Below are 19,474 nucleotides of genomic sequence, written 5' to 3'. Positions count from 1 at the left end.
CATATAGATATATTCTGAGAGCTTTTTAGGTTAAAAGATGCCAATTTGTTGTCTTGGGTCATCTTTTTCTGATTAAAAATAGACTTCATCGGGGCTCCCAGGTGGCTCGGTCGGTAGAGCACCTGCCTTGGCTTCAGGTCATGATCCCGGGGTCCTGGGATTGAGTCTCATTGGGGATGAGAACGGATGTTCTGCTTCTCCCTCTGCTCCTCATCCTGCTGGTGCTCTGTCTCTCTCTCCCTTTCTCTCAAATAAATAAAATCTTTAAAAAGAATAGACATCTTCATTTCTCCATTGCTCAAAGTTTAATTATTGAAGTTTCTTTTCAATGAGAGAGAACAAAACGGGGTATTGGTAGCTACTTCATGGTATTTCTGTGGCCTGTCATGCTGTTTATTGAAATGTGATTGGTGCCTTGTCACTTTGCATCATCAACTGGCAATTTGCTAATAAATTCAAAGCAATGTTTAAGTAGATGGTGACAGTTGTCCCCTTCTCCAGAAAGCCCCCCTCTTTTCCATTCTCCTAGCCAATGGTCAAGCATGATTTGGGGTTACTATCCCGCTGATAGCTGCAATGTCAGCTGATAGTATTGTCATGAATTGTGGCTGAAAGTTGAGACATCATAAAATTAGAGGCAAATAGGATGTAGAAACTGTGAGTTTTTGGTGCAAAAGATGAAGAGATAATGCTTGGTGTTTGTGTAGACCCCAGCACAACAGTGGACAAAATCTGATACTACTCAAGCTGATTTCACAGGTGCATGGACTTTTCTTTTTTTTTTTTTTAAGATTTATTTATTTATTTACTTATTTATTTATTTATTTATTTATTCATAAGAGACACAGAGAGAGGCAGAGATACAGGCAGAGGGAGAAGCAGGCTCCCTGTGGGGAGCTCAATGTGGGACTCGATCCCAGGACCCCGGGATCACACCCTGAGCCCAAGGCAGACGCTCAACCACTGAGCCACCCAGGTGCTCTAGACTTTTCACTAAAGGACCTTACTGGTCACTTCCGTGTGCCCTCCTCTTACAGGGAAATGGAGGCTGGAGGCCTTTGCAAGTGCACATCAAGTCACTGGGCTTCTCAGAGTTGAAAGTTGAACTCTCATCTTCCTATGCTCTTTTCAGAATATTACCAATATATTACCCTGCTCCTCTATGATGTACTCCTATATAAATCTCCAACTTAGCCACAAAACAGCTTCTGAAGAGCATATTTGAAGAATTCCTGTTTTAAAGAACATTTTTAGTTCTCCACATGTGGGGTTATTATTGAAATCAGGTCACAAAGATGCAAACATTGCAATGTCTTCGGGACCCAGTATCTCAGGGCATTGACAGACTTATTTGCCTCTTTGGAGAAACACAAGCTGAAAGTCTAAAACCAAAATAATCTCCTGTAAATGTCTTCCTTCTCTCAAAGTTAGTCAGTGTAATAACCTGACAACAATCTGTCTGAAAACAGCTGCCAAGTTAAAAATTAATCTCTCGCCAAAATAAATGTCATTTATTTAAACTGCTAATGATAAGCACATTTAAATAATTCAATTGGCAGATCCCTTCAGAGGAGCCACTACAAAATATATGTCCCAGACCAGGGAAGTGTATCATAATTGGCCATAAGCAATTCTTCAAACAATAGTTATACTTAGCAAGTGTCAACTAGTCTGCTCGGGGCCACAGATATTTTTTACTGCTTTATAACGTACCATGGAGAATCAGGGTGTTTCCAACTTTTACCCTTGGGTTAGCCTCTTAACGAGTTTGAGTGGCTGTACTATATATGGGACTTATTTTCTGTGACATAAAATAAATCCCCATGACTTAGTTGTTCTCGATAATACAGAAGAGGACCTCCTTCTAGCAAAACCAAAGCTTAGAGTGAAACTGGTATCTTGGTCGTCTTTCCTCCCATTAAGTCTAAGGACTATTGTTTGGGGTCGGTAAAAGAATTTTGAGCCCACTGCGTAATTCTAGGTGTGGACAAAGCCTGGTACGATGGGGGGCATCGTGCTGCACAAGGTGATTTCAGAGATACTGGAAGGTCTATGTGACTATAAAAGTATCCTGAGACATTAATAAGCCAAAGATTAATTTCTGTGTCTTTTATTAAAAAATAAGGAATCCTGCTGAGAGAACAGGTTCGCTATGGTAGTCATTGAGACCTTAGTGAGAACTAATTTATCGGGATTGTTATGGGTGCAGATGGCACAAGAGGAAGAAGAAGCCTTGGCAAGACTGTGAGCCTCTCACTGGTCATTGTCACCAGTACAAGAAGGGGCACGACGAAAGGGTGAGTTAGGAAGCCTGGGCAGATAGGAAAGTTTGAGTGTTCTTTGAAGATTTATGTCAACCACTTCACACCTTTACAGTGGACCAGAGAGGCAACGATTCTGGAAATATAATCTTTCTACTTCTTTCTTGGCACCAGCTTTTATCCATTTTTCTGTTCACCATTCTTAGGAATGTGGTCTGTCACCAGGAGACAACTTGACAATATGTTGCCTTTCAAAACCATCTCTTCATTCACTCAGCACATATTTATTAAAAGCTCACCACGTGTAGAGACTGAGGCAAGTTGCATCTGTACATGCAGTTTTCCACATAGAAAATTCTTCTCCAACAGCATCCGACTTCAGGCGTTTGGTACCATGGGTCCGCGGTCCATCTGACCCAGCTGTGTATCCCAGCCTCAGAAACCCAGGTCAACATTTGGGCTCTCGTGTGTTCTAGATACTTCCCATCTAGGGGGAATGTTTGCCATAAAAGAGGAGTTGAAAGCCACCAGGCTCTGTTAGATTTCACGGAAGCCCCTCCTTTAAAATCAAGACCAAAGTAAGAGAAGAATATAGTTGTGTTTTACTGTTTAATTTATTATTTATTACCAGCTACCTTTTGAGATATCTTGAGCTATCTACTGTTTAAAATATCTTTAAAGACTGCTATAGATTTTTCTAAAAACTACTCTAATTCAATAAAAGAAAGGCCTCTACTGTAGGAAAGTAGTCTGAAGAGTTCCTGCTTTTCAGTGCAGTCTGGTTTTGTCTGGAATCTCCCAGGCATAGAAAGTAACGGATTGAAAATAACCCTTTATCCTAAGGAGGAGCACCAGCAGCTCGTATGCCTGGTGTGTTCACTTTCCCCTAGAGGCCCTTCCTTTCTTGTTTTCAGAAATTCTGTCAAAACACTTCAAGCAAAAGGAAAGGTTTCATTTCCCTGATAAGTATGTGGGGCAATAGTGGGAGCTTTCTCATTTCATAATAAGCATTCAAGAGATTTAAAATTAATAAAACCGCTCAGAATTCCTAAGCTGTTTAAATTGTTATTTTTGAAATTTGAATTTCATTTCAGTTGGAAGGGAGTTGTCAAGTATTTTACAGTCCTGTGTATCTATTGCTTTCACAGAATTACTCACTAATGAAGGTTCTCTGCAGCCAAATTTGCAGCAGTAGGACACGGGTGGAATAAGGCCAAGGAGCATCTATCTGTCCAGTGGAATACTACGCAGCTATTCAGCCGTGGGGCGGCGGGCGTGCTGAAGGTGGACAGACCCCAAGATAGAGCCTTAGATGCAAAGAGCAGCTCACGGGATAGTGCACATGATATAGTCTCACTCGCCCCTGCCCCGTGGGTGGATATATGACCTATGACATGGGAGGGGAGAGCTGTCTCAGTCATCCCTGCCCTGTGGGTGGATATATGACATAGGACACGGGAGTGGAGAGCTGTCTCACTCGCCCCTGGCCCGTGGGTGGATATATGACATAGGACATGGGAATGGAAAGCTTAAATTTTTTTTATGTATTTTTATATTTTTCTTTATATTTTATTTTATGTATTTTTCTGTCCTGTCCCTACCCCCCACACACCCACACATACACCCCTCCATAAACTGTCCTTGCTTTTATATTAAATTAGTAAAGTTAGAGAACTCCAGTAAAATGGCATAGCCCCTCGGCCCCCCACCACATCCCCCCATCCTCTGGCCCGACCTGTGCTCATGTTGTGTATCATTCCCCTCACCTCTGCTTATGAGACTTTCCGCGCAGGAGCTGTGGTTCATTTGCAGCCACGGGCGTCTCCTCCAGGGTCTGGCTGTAGAGCGAGTACTCGGGCTCCTGTGTTACAGGTGACTGGCTCTCTTGAGGCAGGGTGGAAGGAGAAATCTTGACTCGTTGGGCCGCACCAAGATCCACGCAGGGTGTGATGTGAAAGGACAAGATTCAGGTTGCAGAGTGAGGCTTACGTTCTCAAAGGACACCGGGCCTCTGTGTATTGAGAGTCCAGCGAAGGCCCCACCCTTATTCCGAAGGGGGGACAGATGACACCGATAGCCTGTTATTACCACCAGTGAGAAGCTGAAATTGCTATTAAATGTATTCCTTGTGGCTCTACGTTCCCATCTACATGTGTAAGTGTCCTCAGTGAGACACAGAGCACCCCCTCCACCCCCTTGCTGGTCCCCAGCTGAATGATAAAGGTACTCTAACCTTCTCCCTTGGCTCACATAACACATGTAGATGAACACGGCGCTGAAGATTCCTGCACTCAGTTTGTTTAGGGTGGGAAACGGAATTATTAATCACTACCTGTGCTCGAACATCCTCCGTGACCCCAGGTGACTCGCCCCCGTGTCTGATTATATATAATGTAGAGTATAAGTGTATGACATAAGTGCATTTTACTGGTGTAAAATGTAGACTTTGCCTCCTCCTCTTTGCTCTATCACCTAGGGAAGTTATTTAAGCCTTCTTAAGCCTCTATAGAATGGGGATAACAAATCATGTATTACCAGGTTGCATCAGAATAAAGTGGTTGGATGGTTAATATTTGTGTTTGTGTGTCATAGGAAGGCACTGCTATTGAGGCCTTCTTTTTTTTTTAACCTAAAAAAGCCAGCAACATCATATGAGTCAAACCTCCTGTTTGTCTTACCCACCTTTAGTTGTCCGCTTACGTTGAGTCGGAATCTGCATCTCCATAACTTCTACCTCTAGGTTCAGATCCTTCCCTTAGGGCATGCACACAACAAATACAATTTCCTTTCTCTGGCAAGACCAGTCCCACAAAGAGAGTAATGAGAAGTCACAGGAGAAGACTGTGGCCTGGTCCACGAGTCGTGGTGCGGGCCGTGCCTGTTATGGAGCTGCTGTCTTTCAGGTCTGCCCTCTGCTTGGGGATGATGGGGCCGGCACCCAGCTCCCCCCACCTGTGCCTGTCCATCCGGCTCCTTACTAGGCTCTGCCAGGGAAAGGGGGACCTGGAGGCTGGAGGGGGCAGGACATGCCCTTCTGCCTCCTGTAGGCCTCCTGCATCATCTCAGGGACTTACTTCTCTGAGTGCTGTAAGTGCCAGAGCTCCCGGCCAGCGTCCCTGACTCAGGAGCCACTCGGAGGTAACGGCTCTGGTGTGTGTGTGCAATACCCACGATTTGCACTGCCTCGCATGAAGCCCTGTGCATACATCACCTTATTGAGTTATGGTGTTAACCCTGCAAGATAGGTGTTCTCTTCACATTAGAGGCGAGCAAGTGGGCACAGAGACGTTGAGCAGCTTGCTCCAGGCCACCAAGCTGGTGGTGGCAAAGCTCAGAGTCAGATGTAGGTCTGTCTGTCTAGCATGGGCTCTTTCCTGCACCACAGCAGCCCTCTCTTTCCTTGTGTGATTGGCTCAGCCATCTGCCAGCGTCCTTTTCTTCACGCAATGGGCAGCCCAGCCCCAAAAGGAGTGTTCATTTGCGGCGTTTGGGGCCGCCTGCGTGCCAGCTGACCCCCCACCGGCCAGAAGTCGCGTGCTTGCCTCTGCCTTCTCAGAGGCGCTAGAATTTGTCTCTGTTCTGTTTGTAATGCACACAGGACGGGGCTATTAATCATGCCACAGGTCAGGCTGCACAGCGCCTCCGGAATAATGAATTACCCAGCTCCTGCCAAAATGAGTCACACCACGGCCACGAAGGAAACTTATCTCTCCCCGACTCTCTCCCCATCTTGTTCCTCCCTCTTCCCTCTCTCATCTCCTGTGATCTGTCTTGCCAGTTGTAATTGGAACATTTTCTCTCGTATTTAAGTTCTGAAGTGTCTTTGGGACTTGCTAATGTATCCAAAGGCTTAAAACAAGTCCCGTCAAGGACGTTTATTGCTGTCTAGCACGGGCAGTTAAGCGTAGCTTACAAGCAGCTCTGGGTATATATGGCCAGGAATAGAAATGTTCCTTTTGGAAAAGAAGAGAAGGAAAAGAAAGGGAAGGGAAGGGAAGGGAAGGGAAGGGAAGGGAAGGGAAGGGAAGGGAAGGGAAGGGAAGGGAAGGGAAGGGAAAGGATGAAGGGAAGGGAAAGGATGAAGGGAAGGGAAGGGAAGGGAAGGAGGAAGGAAAGGAAGGAAGGAAGGAAGGAAGGAAGGAAGGAAGGAAGGAAGGAAGGAAGGAGAAAGAGAAAGAAAGAAGAAAGAAAGAAAGAAAGAAAGAAAGAAAGAAAGAAAGAAAGAAAGAGAGAGAAAGAAAGAAAAAGAAAGAGAAAGGAAGGAAGGAAAAGAAAGAAAGAAAGAAAGAAAGAAAGAAAGAAAGAAAGAAAGAAAGAAAGAAAGAAAAAAGGAAGGAAGGAAGGAAGGAAGAGAGAAAAGAAAAGAAAGACCCTAATGATGGTATCAAATGAGGGCTTAAAGAAGGTACAATTTCTGGCCTGACCGTGAGAGGTTGTACAGGCCTTGGGATGGTGTGACTTTGGTTTGAATGGGGCTGGTTTGGTTTTTTTGGGGGGTGGGGGGTGGGGAGCTGCCTAAGAGGAGACCTGAGATCATGTGTACTGAATAAAAGAAGCGTCTCCTCGCTGGCTTTTCCTGCTGCCTGTGGGGCAAAGCCAGGACCACCTCGTAACTGGGACCCCTCCATTTGCCTACTGGCCGGCTGCGCTCCCTCACGCTATTGCTGTATACGTGTCCTGCTAAGGAACGCTCTGGGCCGTACCCCGGTCCCCTACGTCCTCCGGAGGCTAGAGGCAGGCCGCCCGGAGTTGGTGTAGCGGCTCCCTGGTGGACTCAAACCCCCGGGCCCTGCCATTCTAGCCTGTCACAGTGAATTTGTTGACGTACAGCCTCATGGTTGACGAGCTGGATGCTGCGACTCTGGATCTGATGCTTTTATTCAAGGCAATAAGAAGTGGGAAAGGGTTGTCACGACATCAGCTGTATTTGTCACTCGTGTCGGGAAAAACAAAAGCTTTCCCCGAAGCTTCCAGAAGATGTTTGCCCGGGTCTTATTGGCCAGAACTACGTCACGTCCTTACCCGCCATCCTTGGCTGCAGGGGAGTCTGGACGAACACGCTTAGCGTCCCTGTGCTCCGAGGTAGAGGCAGCAAGGGAATGAGGACTGAGATGCCTGTTGGGTCAGCCAGCAAACCACATCTGCCACTAGCAGGGCCAGGGAAACCTGGGCCGGCACGCGCAGTCCCACCTGACAACGGAGAGGGAGGAAATTCATGTTCCCGAGCTCACTGCATGCCCAAGAGTGTGCTCGGCGCCAGGCCTGCGGGACTAAATTTTACCTAAAAGATGACTCCTCGGGTTTTTATGTTGGGACGACAGTTCAGAGAGCGGGAGGCCCAGCTCTGCTCCAAGCCTGGTGCTGAGCTGTGCTGTGGTCTTGCCTAAGTCGTTTCCCCGTGTGTGTGGAAGGTTGGAGATGCCCTACAAGGAGTCCAGCAATCTTAGGATGCAGTTTTGCTCCTTTCCCCCAAGCATCTTCCATTCGTTTATTCACTCAACAGTTCTTTCCTAGGTGCCTACTGTGTCTAGGTGCTGCTTTCGGTACTTGGGACATACCAGTGAGCAGGGCAAAGATCCCTCCCTGCCCTTGGGGACCTTATGTTCTACTGTGTGTGGGGGGGGCAGGGGACACAAACAGCAGCAGCAAACAGTAGGAGCCCCTGACGAGTAGTAACTTACGCAGGTGTTAGAGGGGATTCGTTCTCCGGAGGCCACACGTGGACAAGGGGACAGGGTCTGGCCGCACCGGGGGACAATGCAGTGAGCCTCCCTGGGAACAGGGCGTGTGAACAAAGGCCTCCTGGGCAGGGGGTGTCAGCCAGCACAGGACTGGGGGAGTTGCTGCGGGCAGAGGGAAGAGCTAAGGCAAGGCCTCGGAGGCGGAGCTTGCCTGGATTTTCAGAGCTGCTGCTTCCCCATCCGAGGACGGGCCCGGAGCCCCTCTCACCCCATCATTTCCTTTCAGAGGCCTTCAGTTGGCTTTCAGACCAGCTCAAACCCCCGGGAGTTGAAGGCCACTTACACCTGACCCTGCCATGGCCCTTAGGGACACAGAGCCTGGCAACCCCCTTTATATTTATTTGCACCCCATTTCACATTACAGAAACACTCGATTTCTGGGCAAATAGGGAAAATGTAGAGCCCCCAAGTCCTAGAGATGTTGAAATCTTACCGAAATAGCACAACCCGCCATTTCCAGACTATTCTTGCTGGGCTTCCTGTTTAAAGCCTCCTGCACAGTGAGTGACTCAGTGTTTTTTTGCCATGTTCTCAAATGATTGTCCCTGTTAATCCACCGTGAAGCCCCAGGTACGGGGTTGCTGTGCTTTTCAGTTTTACCAGTTAGTGCTCCTGAGCCGTTGGTAATAGTGGACTGGGCCTTCCCCATTAGCTCCAGAGGAGCCTCGCTGAGCGAGGCCAGGCGCCTGCAGGCAAACCTAGTCACTTGCTGGGCTCTGCAAACTGCGTGTGTGTGTGTGTGTGTGTGTGTGTGTGTGTGTGTGTGATGACAACTTTGAATAACGTCTTGAAATAGAACAAAGGGAAAGGCCTTCCTGAGTTGTGTCCTATGCAGAGAAGTGAGTTGGACTCTGAGAACAGTGGTATTGTGCAGGTGTGTTATTGTCACAAGGTCATCTGAGAGCTTGTAACACACGAACAGATTGATGGGCTCATGAATTAAAAGAATCCCCCCACCTTGGTCCTAGAATGGGGTTAGTGTGTGTCCCACGCACCTGCTCTAAAGTAGATTACACTTCAGGCAAGAGGCTAGACGACCTCCGTGTGCGTGTGAGCCTCCGTCCAAATACTGAGCAGGGCTGGCTGTCACTCGCGGCACACCGAGAAGTCTAGCTCTGGGTAATGGCTTGGCATGGACTTCATAGTCCCTTTTCCAGGTGTATCTCCTGTCTTGTGACCTTGACATTTGTTTGATGGGAATAGCAAGGAAACTTAACTTTGATCTCTGTCAATCCGAGTGAGGTGACAGGAGGGAATTTGGAATAACACACAAAGTGCAGGATATATTGAAAATGAGAGGAGGATGAGAGTCTTCCTCGAGTTGAATCCTGTTTCACGTTGTGTGTTCTTACCAAGCTGCTGGGACCGTGAAGCAGCAAGCATCCCTTCTGGGGTTTCCTAACCTGGTGTCCCCCTTCTACTTTGCTCCCTCCTGTGCAGTACTTAGGGACAGCTGAGCCATGCACACGGTGGAGGAGAAGCATGCTGGTGCAGGCAGAGATTGCACAGGCAGGGGGTAAAGACATGAGTCTAGAAAATTCTGACAAGAACATAAGAAAGAATACAAGGGTACCGGCTCTCTCTTTTACGGGATGTCTACTTGCAAGATAGAAGATATTGTTCACTCATTCAACAAACATATCCAGCACTGACCTCTGGGCCTGGCTCCGTCCTAGGCTCTGGAGATATATCAGCGAATGCCACCACCCAGGTGGTGGACAGAGCTTGCCCTGTCCTCATCTTATTTGCTCAGACCACGTGAAATTGCTGTTTTTGTGGGTCAGAACAACCCACTCAACCACTCACCACCCACTCTGCGATCCAGCCATTACACAAAAGAAATAAAAGCATTTGTGCGCACAAAGGCTTGCACGTGAGCGTCGGTAGCAGCTTTATTTGCAGTGGCTCCGACTGGGAACACTCCCAATGTCCATCCACAGGTGAATGGATGAGCAGAGTGTGGCGAGTGTGTATCCACAAGAGGGGCCCACACTCGGCAATAAAAAGGATGAGGTGCTGCTACACACGGCAGCGGGCCTGGACTGTCATCCCCTGTGGTAGCCAAGGACACGGAATGACTGAATCTACAGAAAACTTCAAAAGACGCAAAGCAATCCGTAGTGTCACTACGGAGGCAGATTGGGGGGTGCCTCGGAACAGGGACTGGGGCGGGGGGAGAGGCGACGGAGGAGCAAGCACAACCGTTTGGGGGTGCTGCATCTCTTTACACTGCTGGTTGTGAGGATGCTTCCACGGGCCGCGTACACGTCAGGACTTCTCAAGGGATACCCTTGAAACAGGGGCAGTTAATTAATGATAATCCTACCTGAACAGCGTGACCCCGAGTCTGGGGATCGAGTCCCACGTCGGGCTCCCTGCAGGGAGCCTGCCTCTCCCTCTGCCTGTGTCTCTGCCTCTCTCTCTCTCTCTCATGAATAAATAAATAAAATATTTAAAAAAAAAAAAAGGAAACATCATACCTGAATAAAGGTGTTAAAAACTGTCGAAAAATACCAATTGCACATGGTCCGATCAACAGATTCCTTTCAGCTGTACATTCATTGTTAAAACGTGAGATGCATGTTCCCCATATTTTCCGAAAAGCCACTGTGTATGAGACAATACCACGAAGGATGCTCTCCATGAGAAGTAAAAAGAAAAAAAATTTTTTAAAAATTAAAATAAAAGGCTCTCCTTGCTTTTTTTAAAGCTTCGTGGGTGAAATCGGTTGCTAAGGGAATGGGTTTCCTACAGGCCCTTCTGGAGCACTTAGCAGCTGCAGCAGGTTGCCCGCACTGACGCGTGTGTGCATGTCTTTCAGAGTGACCTGTGGTCTCTGGGAATCACCGCGATCGAGATGGCAGAGGGCGCTCCCCGTAAGTACCTTCCCCCTGGCGGGACCTACTGCTGGGCTGCTCCCTGCAGGGAACTGGGTGGGGGTGGGACCTGCTGCCAGGCTGCTCCCTGCAGGGGACCGGGTGGGACCTGCAGCCAGGCTGCTCCCTGCAAGGGACCGGGTGGGACCTGCAGCTGGGCTGCTCCCTGGCAGAGACCAAGTGGGACCTGCTGCTGGGCTGCTCCCTGCAGGGGATCGGGTGGGACCTGCTGCTAGGCTGCTCCCTGCAGGGGACCGGGTGGGACCTGCAGCCGGGCTGCTCCCTGCAGGGGACTGGGCCTTCCTTGCCAGGCGCCGCAGGAGCTTTCCTTTGGCTGCGCAGAGCCCGTGGGGGTGCGGCTGGCGTGCATGGAAAGCGAAGTCCACTTCCATCAACCAGGAATCCATTGATTTGGGAGCGCAGTCAGGATCTTGAGCTTAGAGGGGAAAAAAGGAAAGAAAAGGCAAAAAGCACGTGGGGACTCTGGTGTGCTTCCCAGATTCCGGGTGTCACTTGTTCTTCAGCCACTCTTGACCTAACCCAGAAGCGGCCCGACCCACAGCGCCAGTAAACGCCCGCGTAACCGGAGTTCAGAACCCACTCTCCATGCACGAGTCACGGCCTCCGCGGCCCTGGGTCCTCATCCGACGCCGATGTTTAGAGTTTGGGTTGTGCTGAGAGGCCAGGGCTCCCCGGGGGACCCCGGAAAGGGCTTGAGCTCTGGAGAGCTGGGGCTTAGGGGTGCCTCCCCCGGCCACAAGCCTGTGCCCCCAGACTCCCCTGCAGGAAGCCTGGCTCACCCAGGGTCCCCCAGGCCCCCCGACCCCGCCACCCCGACTCAGTGCCCTTGTGCCCTGCATGGCAGGGACACACGGCAGACCTGTTTCTCGAAACCACAGGATGCCTTCGTAGGCAGACCTCACTCTTTAGTCCTCGGCTTGGGGTCCTCAGGCCGCAGGACCTGCTAGTGCACAGCTGCCTCCGAGGGCCACCTCTCGCCTTCACTCCGGTCAACCTTGCAGAGCGATGGGACAGCCTGGCTGGCCTGCCCCCCACCTCCTTTCAGGCAGGATCCCCCCGGCAGAGCCTCCTCTTCGTCACTGCCACCTTGGTGTCTGCTCTGCGGACGGCCTGAACCAAAGCCGTCCCCTTCGGCGCATGATTGGTGGTTTTGCTCACAACTGCTGGTCTTCACGTTGCCGTGGTCCTTGCAGTTCTCACCGTAGCGTTGGGAGGCGTCCTCTGCAGCGTGATCGGGCTGTTGGGACAAAATTCCCCTCCTTTGGCGATGCTGAGAGGCCTTTATGAATCAGGAAAATCAGATATCGCAGCCTGAAGTATGACTCTCACATTGTCATTCTTGATAAGCAGGAGACGGGGTCGAAAATAAACTTCTACCCACAGAATCCTTCAGCTTTTGGGGAGAATATATTCTTATTCTGGGCACAAAGGAAAAGATACCCCGATGGTTGGAAAGCAAACTAGTGAAATCTTGTGATTATGATAAGAATGCGTGAGTGCTTTCTCTAGAAACCATAATGCCGTAGTTTACAGGTTGAGATATTTTAATAACTTTCCTACCAGACCCTATTTGCCTTGATCTCTCTGTTCTTCCTGGGGCCAGTGAACAAACAAGCAAAACCAGAGACAAACCTGTCATGAAGCCTGGAAAGGCATCAGGATATTTGGAAATACAGAGAGAAAGGTGTTCTGGTCTAGCGCCTTGTACTCTAAAACTCTGTGTAGGTAGCATTGCATTCGCGTGAGCCTTCAGTGTAGAAGAAACAGACCATTTACCTTTCATTTTATGACTTAGGGTTTTACTATGAAAACTAACCTACCAGAAAAAAAAAAAAAAGAAAAGAAAACTAACCTACCGTCTCCAGAGCAGTTGTTACCTTGATGCTGTTTACTCTGCGTCTTAGATGGTTATTTAGAGCCAAACAAAGGTTTTGACCCCCTAACTTCGTTTTCTTAAAGATGAAGTAAACGTAGAAATGTTAACAGTGTCGAGTTTTAATGCGTACCTTATGGGACTTCTGTAGTTAAACATCAGCTCTTTTAAATGCTCAACGCGTAGAAGCTTCGCGATCTTCTGACTCTGCTCGCTGGGCCTGTGTGGACTCCGAGCCATTTGGCAGCATTAGCTGCACAGCCAGATGGGGCTTGGCCTGGGGTTGGCCTCCTAACCTGAGCCGGCCCTTCTTCTGGTCTCTTGCAGCTCTCTGTGACATGCACCCCATGAGGGCCCTCTTCCTCATCCCCCGGAACCCAGCACCTCGCCTGAAGTCCAAGAAGTGGTGAGTTTGGTCTTCGGTGTTTTATGGATCAAAGGGCAGGGTTTTCCTGCAATGCTCTCTTGGACGAGCTCAAATCCGTAGGTCCAGCTGCAGGATTAGACCAACGGATACCGAGCCTTGGGGAGTGATTTCCCATCTGCCGTCACTCATGGTAGAGCAAATGTTAAGTACTGACTCTTTGCACAGCAGGTCTGTATCACTCCACCTTCAAGGTGAGGAGCGATTAGCTAAGGGAGTAGTGGAACCCAAGTAACAACGTGAAAGCTCTTTGATTTATCACCCTCCCAAGAAATCTCTTTCCTGGCATCTCATCAGAGACGGTGACGATTCCAAGAGTCAGCTGGCTAGGTTGGCTGGCATTTCTTCAGCTCCTGAAGATGGTAATCCTGTAAGGGCGCACACACACCGGTAGTATGAGGGATGATCTCACTGGCCTGTGCATAAATATTTGTAATATTGGTTTTTACTATTGCTTCCCCTTAAGACACGTGGTATTGGCTTCTTATTTGGGGCGGTGATAAAATTTCCCATTTAACAAACCTATTGCCATAAAAAAATTGACCTGATTTAAAAAAAAAACAAAAACAAGTAGATAGATACTAGTCTGGACGATGTAAGAGTCTGGTTAAAAATTGTGTTGGTTGTGGGGCACCTGGGTGGCTCATTCAGGTAAGCATCCGACCCTTGACTTCAGCTCAGGTCTTGATCTCACTGTCGTAGGTTCAAGCCCCATGTTGGGCTCCAGGGGAGGCGTGGAGCCTACTTAAAAAACAAACAAACAAACAAAAAACTGTGTTGGTAGTACACGACTGGCTCAAGTTTGGGAAATACAATTCTGTAGGTGAGACCAGATGGTCGACTTTTGAGTTTTGTGTGTACTTAGATCAGGGTCTTTGTAGCTTATCATTCCCTGACAAAAATTCATTGTTCCTTTCTTCCCCCTGTGTGTATGGGACATCCTGATGCATTCCAGCACATTCTTGAGTCTCTGACTCCCCATGCCCCGGGCCAACACCTGGACCACTTACGACCCCCTATCTTTTTCTAGAGACATATTCTAGGCAAGTCAGAGCATGAAGGTTCAAGACCTTCCGGCCCCTTTTCATACTTCATGGTCACTTCATGGTCACCCTTGCCTGGGACCCCTCTCACCCACAGCTTCCCCCTCCACCACGCAGAGCACCGTCTTAGTTCATACCAGTCACCTAGTAATGACACAGCCATCCGGGTGTGACAGGAGAAAGGCATACTGCACCGAGAGGAGAGGGAAACAGCCGGGGGACCGACAGCCCCGAGTTGCCAAGGCCTGCAGAGGAAGAGCTTGAGAGTTGCTATTGGCAACAAGGGGGAAGGTGGCTCCTCCTCCTCACTCTGGAGGGTCACTGTGCTAGACGTCGTTCTCTCCCCAGCAACAGCCTGCCATTGGGTACGTGTACGGCACATGAGCAGCAGGCCCTGCTTCCTCTCTTCTCCCTGCAACAGACTCCCCGGGAAAGAATTCGGGTCACCTCCCTCCCAGGAAGCATCACACCACACCACAGAGCCCTCTGCTAGCTTTCTGCTCGTCCTCCGTGCCAAGCCTCTCTGTCCCCCCGCACCCCCCCGCCCACATGCACCCCATATACTGTATAAAGTGGGCTTTCCTGACCCTGTGCCCTCCCTCCCTCCCTTCCTGCTCCCTGCATTGCTGCTGGACAGTTGTTTCCAGCCTTGGACCCGCAGAGGACACCCTGGCCACCCACACAGGTGTTATGGTTGGTCAGCACAGTGGGGCTGTTTCAGAAACACTTGAATTAATCGCCAACTTTTAAAAATCTGGTGGTGGAGCATTATATTCAGATTTCTGGCCTTTTGTGCCAAGGTGTGGCACTACCGCCTGGCCGAGTGGCTCCAGCTCCTCTTGGGTGCCAGCTTGTCCTTCCACCCATCGCCACCTCTCTCCAACTCAGAAGCCGGGGGTGGCTGGTCCTTGCATATGTCCTATTTCTCTCTTCTCCCGGGCCTGCACTGCCCTTTGGCCAACCTCTCTGTCCCCTTAGAAAAGCAAAGTGAGTGAACAGGCCCTGCACTACAGTTTTAGTTTTTGTTGACCCTGCTCCAAGAAAGGTCAACTCTGCCCTGACCTTGTTTGAGAAATGCAGGCTTGGAGGAAACTACAGGCTGACTTTCCTGCTTCAAACCTTTGACCACAAGAACTAATCCTGGTGGTGCTTCCAGGGCTGGGTCCGTCCAGGGACAGTGAGGAGACCAGGCCTCCATCTCACCCGGCCTCCCTGACTCCAAAGGGAAGCCCCTTAGGTTGTGAGCACCACACTGCCCGACAGAGAAGGGGAGATGGCTTGGCTGTTCGGGTGTGCGTGGGCAATCAGGAGCCCTGGCGAAGGACTCTTTCTCACTCAGAACCCCGCCTTTATAACATGGCCATGCAGTCCCCGGGCCGTAGGACACGGGATGTGGCTCCCGATCCTCTGCAATAGAATCCCACTTTTTAAGCAAAAATATTTTAATCCTACTTTTTAAGTGAAAATAAGCCACAGAGTACTTTCTTGAATGACCAAGTCCAGAGTGATTTGCAATACGTTAGGGTTTGGGGATCCCCGGGTGGCTCAGCGGTTTAGTGCCTGCCTTCCGCCCAGGGTGTGATCCTGGGGTCCCGGGATCGAGTCCCATGTTGGGCTTCCTGCATGGAGCCTGCTTCTCCCTCTGCCTCTGTGTGTGTGTGTGTGTGTGTGTGTGTGTGTGTGTGTGTGTGTCTCATGAGTAAATAAATAAAATCTAAAAAAAAAAAAAAGTTAGGGTTTGCTTTAATATGTGTTTGGGGAGGAAGTGAAATATTTTATTTTTCTTTTATTTTTTAAGGGAGAGGATCCCTCTCCCCACCCGTCCAAAGATACAAAACTCCAAAATGCTGCTTTTCTATCCAGCCATATTCTCTGTCTGATGAATTAGCAGATGAAGTACCCTGTTCTCAGGGTATATATTGAAGTGCTACCAAAGGGGCGCACCGTTGTGGTAAGATGGGCCAGCAACTCTTTAGTAGTACAAGTATGCAGTTGCGGGTCGTTTCCAGCAAACTTACTAAATCTACAACATACAGGACATAGAGGGCATACGCGTGTTGTAGACTCAATAATTTATGTGTGTGTGTGTATAAATATATATATATGCACATACATATTTAATCTTATATAATTATAATGATTAATCTTATACATAAGATTAAATATATGTAATAAAATGCAATTTAATAAAATTAAAATATATATTTAATAAAATTAAATTTAATACAATTACATCTTATTTGTACATATATATAAGATCTATAGATATGTATGTATATGTATATACACATATTTAATCTTAACCACAGCCCTGCCAGGCAGATGCTCTGGGTCCTCATCCTGTAGCTAGAAGATCGAAGGTTAGGTGGGTTCTGTTCCTTGCACAAGTCTGTACAATCTTTTCGTTTCCCAGGTTCGTAACCCCATTCCCTCTACTGTATCATCCGGCCTCTTAAGCTCAAGGTTAGAATGGGACACTAGTCTCTTAGTTGAACACTTTTTTCCTGTGCCTTAAAACCAGGGAAAGAAAGGCAGGAGAGCTACCCTTCGGCCCTTAGGCTGTGGGAGGACGCGAAGGAAAGCACCCCCACTCTCCAGAACCTGCCCTTTCCTCCCGCATCAGGAGAGGCCTCAGTGCCGAGGAGGTCATGGGGTCAGGGCTCCAGTCAGTGCCCAGCCATTCAATAATTAGGTCTCCGGGAGGATTACAACCTCAGCTGAATTAGAGGCCAAGCGTGCTCTCGGCCTCCGTCTCCATGTCACCACAGGCAAAGGCGCAGCCAGCTGTGATGCCCATTTCTTCCTCCCGTCTTAATACATGGTCAGATTCCACCCACATGGTGAACCATCTCCTTCAACCCATTTCCTCTCCTTTCTCTTCCCACCGTGCTCCCCCTGGCTCCCCTGTCCTACTGAGTGCTATGGTTTCCTGCAGGAGTTTCTGGAGAAATACGGGGATGACTTCCTTCCTGTAAAAGATGGTTGGCCTCTTTCCCTTCCCATGCTCCTTAAATGTGGAGATTGCACACAGGCAAAGGAGCACTTGATCAAGATCATTAGAAAAACCTTAAGTGCTTCTCACTGGAAAGAGACATAAGGTTCCTTTGGTCCAAGCTACTGGTGCTCCAGTTGAAGACCAGAGGCCCTGGTGTGGTTAGCTGGCCCCTCCCTGTACAGCCAACCTGGAACCCCCGCCTTCTGCCTTCACCCCAAAACTTTCAGTCACTCCTACTATTTTATGAAACACCAGTTCTGATTCTTGGTGGGTTGTCAGACACTGTTTGTTTGTTTAAGATTGATTTATTCATTTGAGACAGAGCATGAGCCAGAGGGGCAGAGGGCGAGGGAGAGAGACTCCTCGCTGAGCTTGGAGCCCGACACGGGGCTCCATCCCACCACCCTGAGATCACAGCATGAGCTGAAACCACGAGTCCGAGGCTTAGCCGACTGCGCCACCCAAGCACTCCAGGCACTTTTGTTTTTTTAAGAAACGACAAAGCTGTGTGTGTGTGTGTGTGTGTGTGTGTGTGTGTGTGTGTGTGCATGTTCTAAGTGAAATAATAATAACAGAAAGCAAATATTAGAAAATATCTCCGATTAACTGAATTTGCTAGCAGTAATGTGACTTGGGACTTTATTAAAATCAAAACAAAAATTGCTGCACGGTTGGTTTTTTTTTTTTTTTTTTTTTTTTAATTAACCTTTTCTGCCCGGTCTCCTTGGAGATAATGGTCCCGTTGACTCTTCATGCTAGCGTATCTAATCCAAACATATGTGCAATAATTCCCTTTTAAGAACACTACACTATTCAGTTCAACAGAAGCTGAATTTCCAATTTCTACCCCCAGACCTAACGGCAGAGAGATACTGCTGCTGCTTGGTGATGGTCACAGGTTGCCAGGACCTTGTCATCATCGTGGGAGTAAAAGTCATAGCAACAGCAAACATACATGCGGTGTCTATGATGTAACGGGCGCCGTGCTCACTATCTTCCATCAATTCATTCCTTGAATCATCACGACGTTCTTCTGAGATAAATCCTAACAATATCACCATTTGCAGTCAGGGAACTGAGGCACGGAGAAGTTAAAGAACCTGCCCAAAGTCACACCGTTAAGAAGTGATAGAGCCCAGAGTAGAGAAATGGGGTGGTTCTGGGCAAATGCAAATTCTGCAGCTCAAATTGCATTTAGGGAGTCCTGTGATTACCAAAAACTTTTAGCCCGACAGGTTATAATGATTAATGTAATCATCTTTCAGGCGTTTTTTAATTCCTCTAACACAATTAAATATACAAACAGAAAAACTCTGGGAAGATAAAGTGGTGATGCAGGTATTAGAACCAGGGCCTCAGACTGTAAGTGCCAAACATTAACATTTATCTCTCCAGGCCAACACTGGGGAAATTAGTATTACTAATCTTAGGCTTTTTTATTTATTTATTTATTTTTTTGAGACAGAACTAAATTACTGGCAGCAGAGATGCAAACAATAAAGTTATATAAATGTACTTTAAACCCATCAGACCGCTCAGCAAATAGTCAAGTGGTGTTCAACATAGGGGAAGGGATTTTACTTTTAATTAAATGTGTAATTAAGCATATTGATTCTTTGGTCACGCTAACTTAAATAAGAGACAATGAATCTTTTCTTTGAAGATTTGTTTTAAAGTAAGCATTATTTTCTCTTCAAACGGTACCATTTGAAGAAGACATGAGGTACATCGCCAGCTTTGTGCTTCAGCACACTTTTTTAAAGATTTTATTTATTTATCATGAGAGAGAGAGAGAGAGGCAGAGACACAGGCAGAAGGAGAAGCAGGCTCCCTGTGGGAAGCCCAATGTGGGACTCGATCCCAAGACCCCAGGATCACGCCCTGAGCCAAGGGGAGATGCTCAACCGCTGAGCCACCCAGCTGCCCCGGTTCTGCACATCTTGGCCCGACCTTTGGGCCCAGAGTTACTCTCCTGAACGTCTCCGAGGCTTCCTTCCCAGCAGAAGAGAGAGTGGAAAGAGGACCCTGTACTATGGCTGGTTCTGCTGACCTCTGATCGCGGTCTCCTCCGAGAGACACCACTGACTTTTTTTGGTTGTCAGCACTGGGGAATGGAATGTACTGTTTATCCAGCCTGGATCTCATTTTTAAATTGGGTGTGATTTATTTATCGCCTTCTAATTAATAGCTGAGCACTTTATAAAAAGAAAGCACTTCCTTCGAGTTGCAAGCAGAAGAAA

The 19,474-nt window shown here is 48.3% G+C and overlaps 1 protein-coding gene across 8 annotated transcripts in view; it reads left to right on the top strand.

Moving 5' to 3' along the window:
• TNIK (TRAF2 and NCK interacting kinase) overlaps positions 1-19,474 on the top strand; it is a 376,555-nt gene that overhangs the window by 260,290 nt on the left and 96,791 nt on the right. For all 8 annotated transcript variants that reach the window (XM_072808063.1, XM_072808061.1, XM_072808062.1 and 5 more), the window contains 2 exons: positions 10,824-10,878; positions 13,100-13,178. In XM_072808063.1, coding sequence (XP_072664164.1) covers positions 10,824-10,878; positions 13,100-13,178 — 134 coding nt within the window. The remainder of the gene's footprint in view (positions 1-10,823; positions 10,879-13,099; positions 13,179-19,474) is intronic.

This window comes from Canis lupus, chromosome 31, assembly GCF_048164855.1.
Source record: "Canis lupus baileyi chromosome 31, mCanLup2.hap1, whole genome shotgun sequence".
Lineage (NCBI taxonomy): Eukaryota > Metazoa > Chordata > Mammalia > Carnivora > Canidae > Canis > Canis lupus.
Note: the sequence above shows the minus strand (reverse complement) of the source record. Positions and strands in the feature narration are given on the sequence as shown.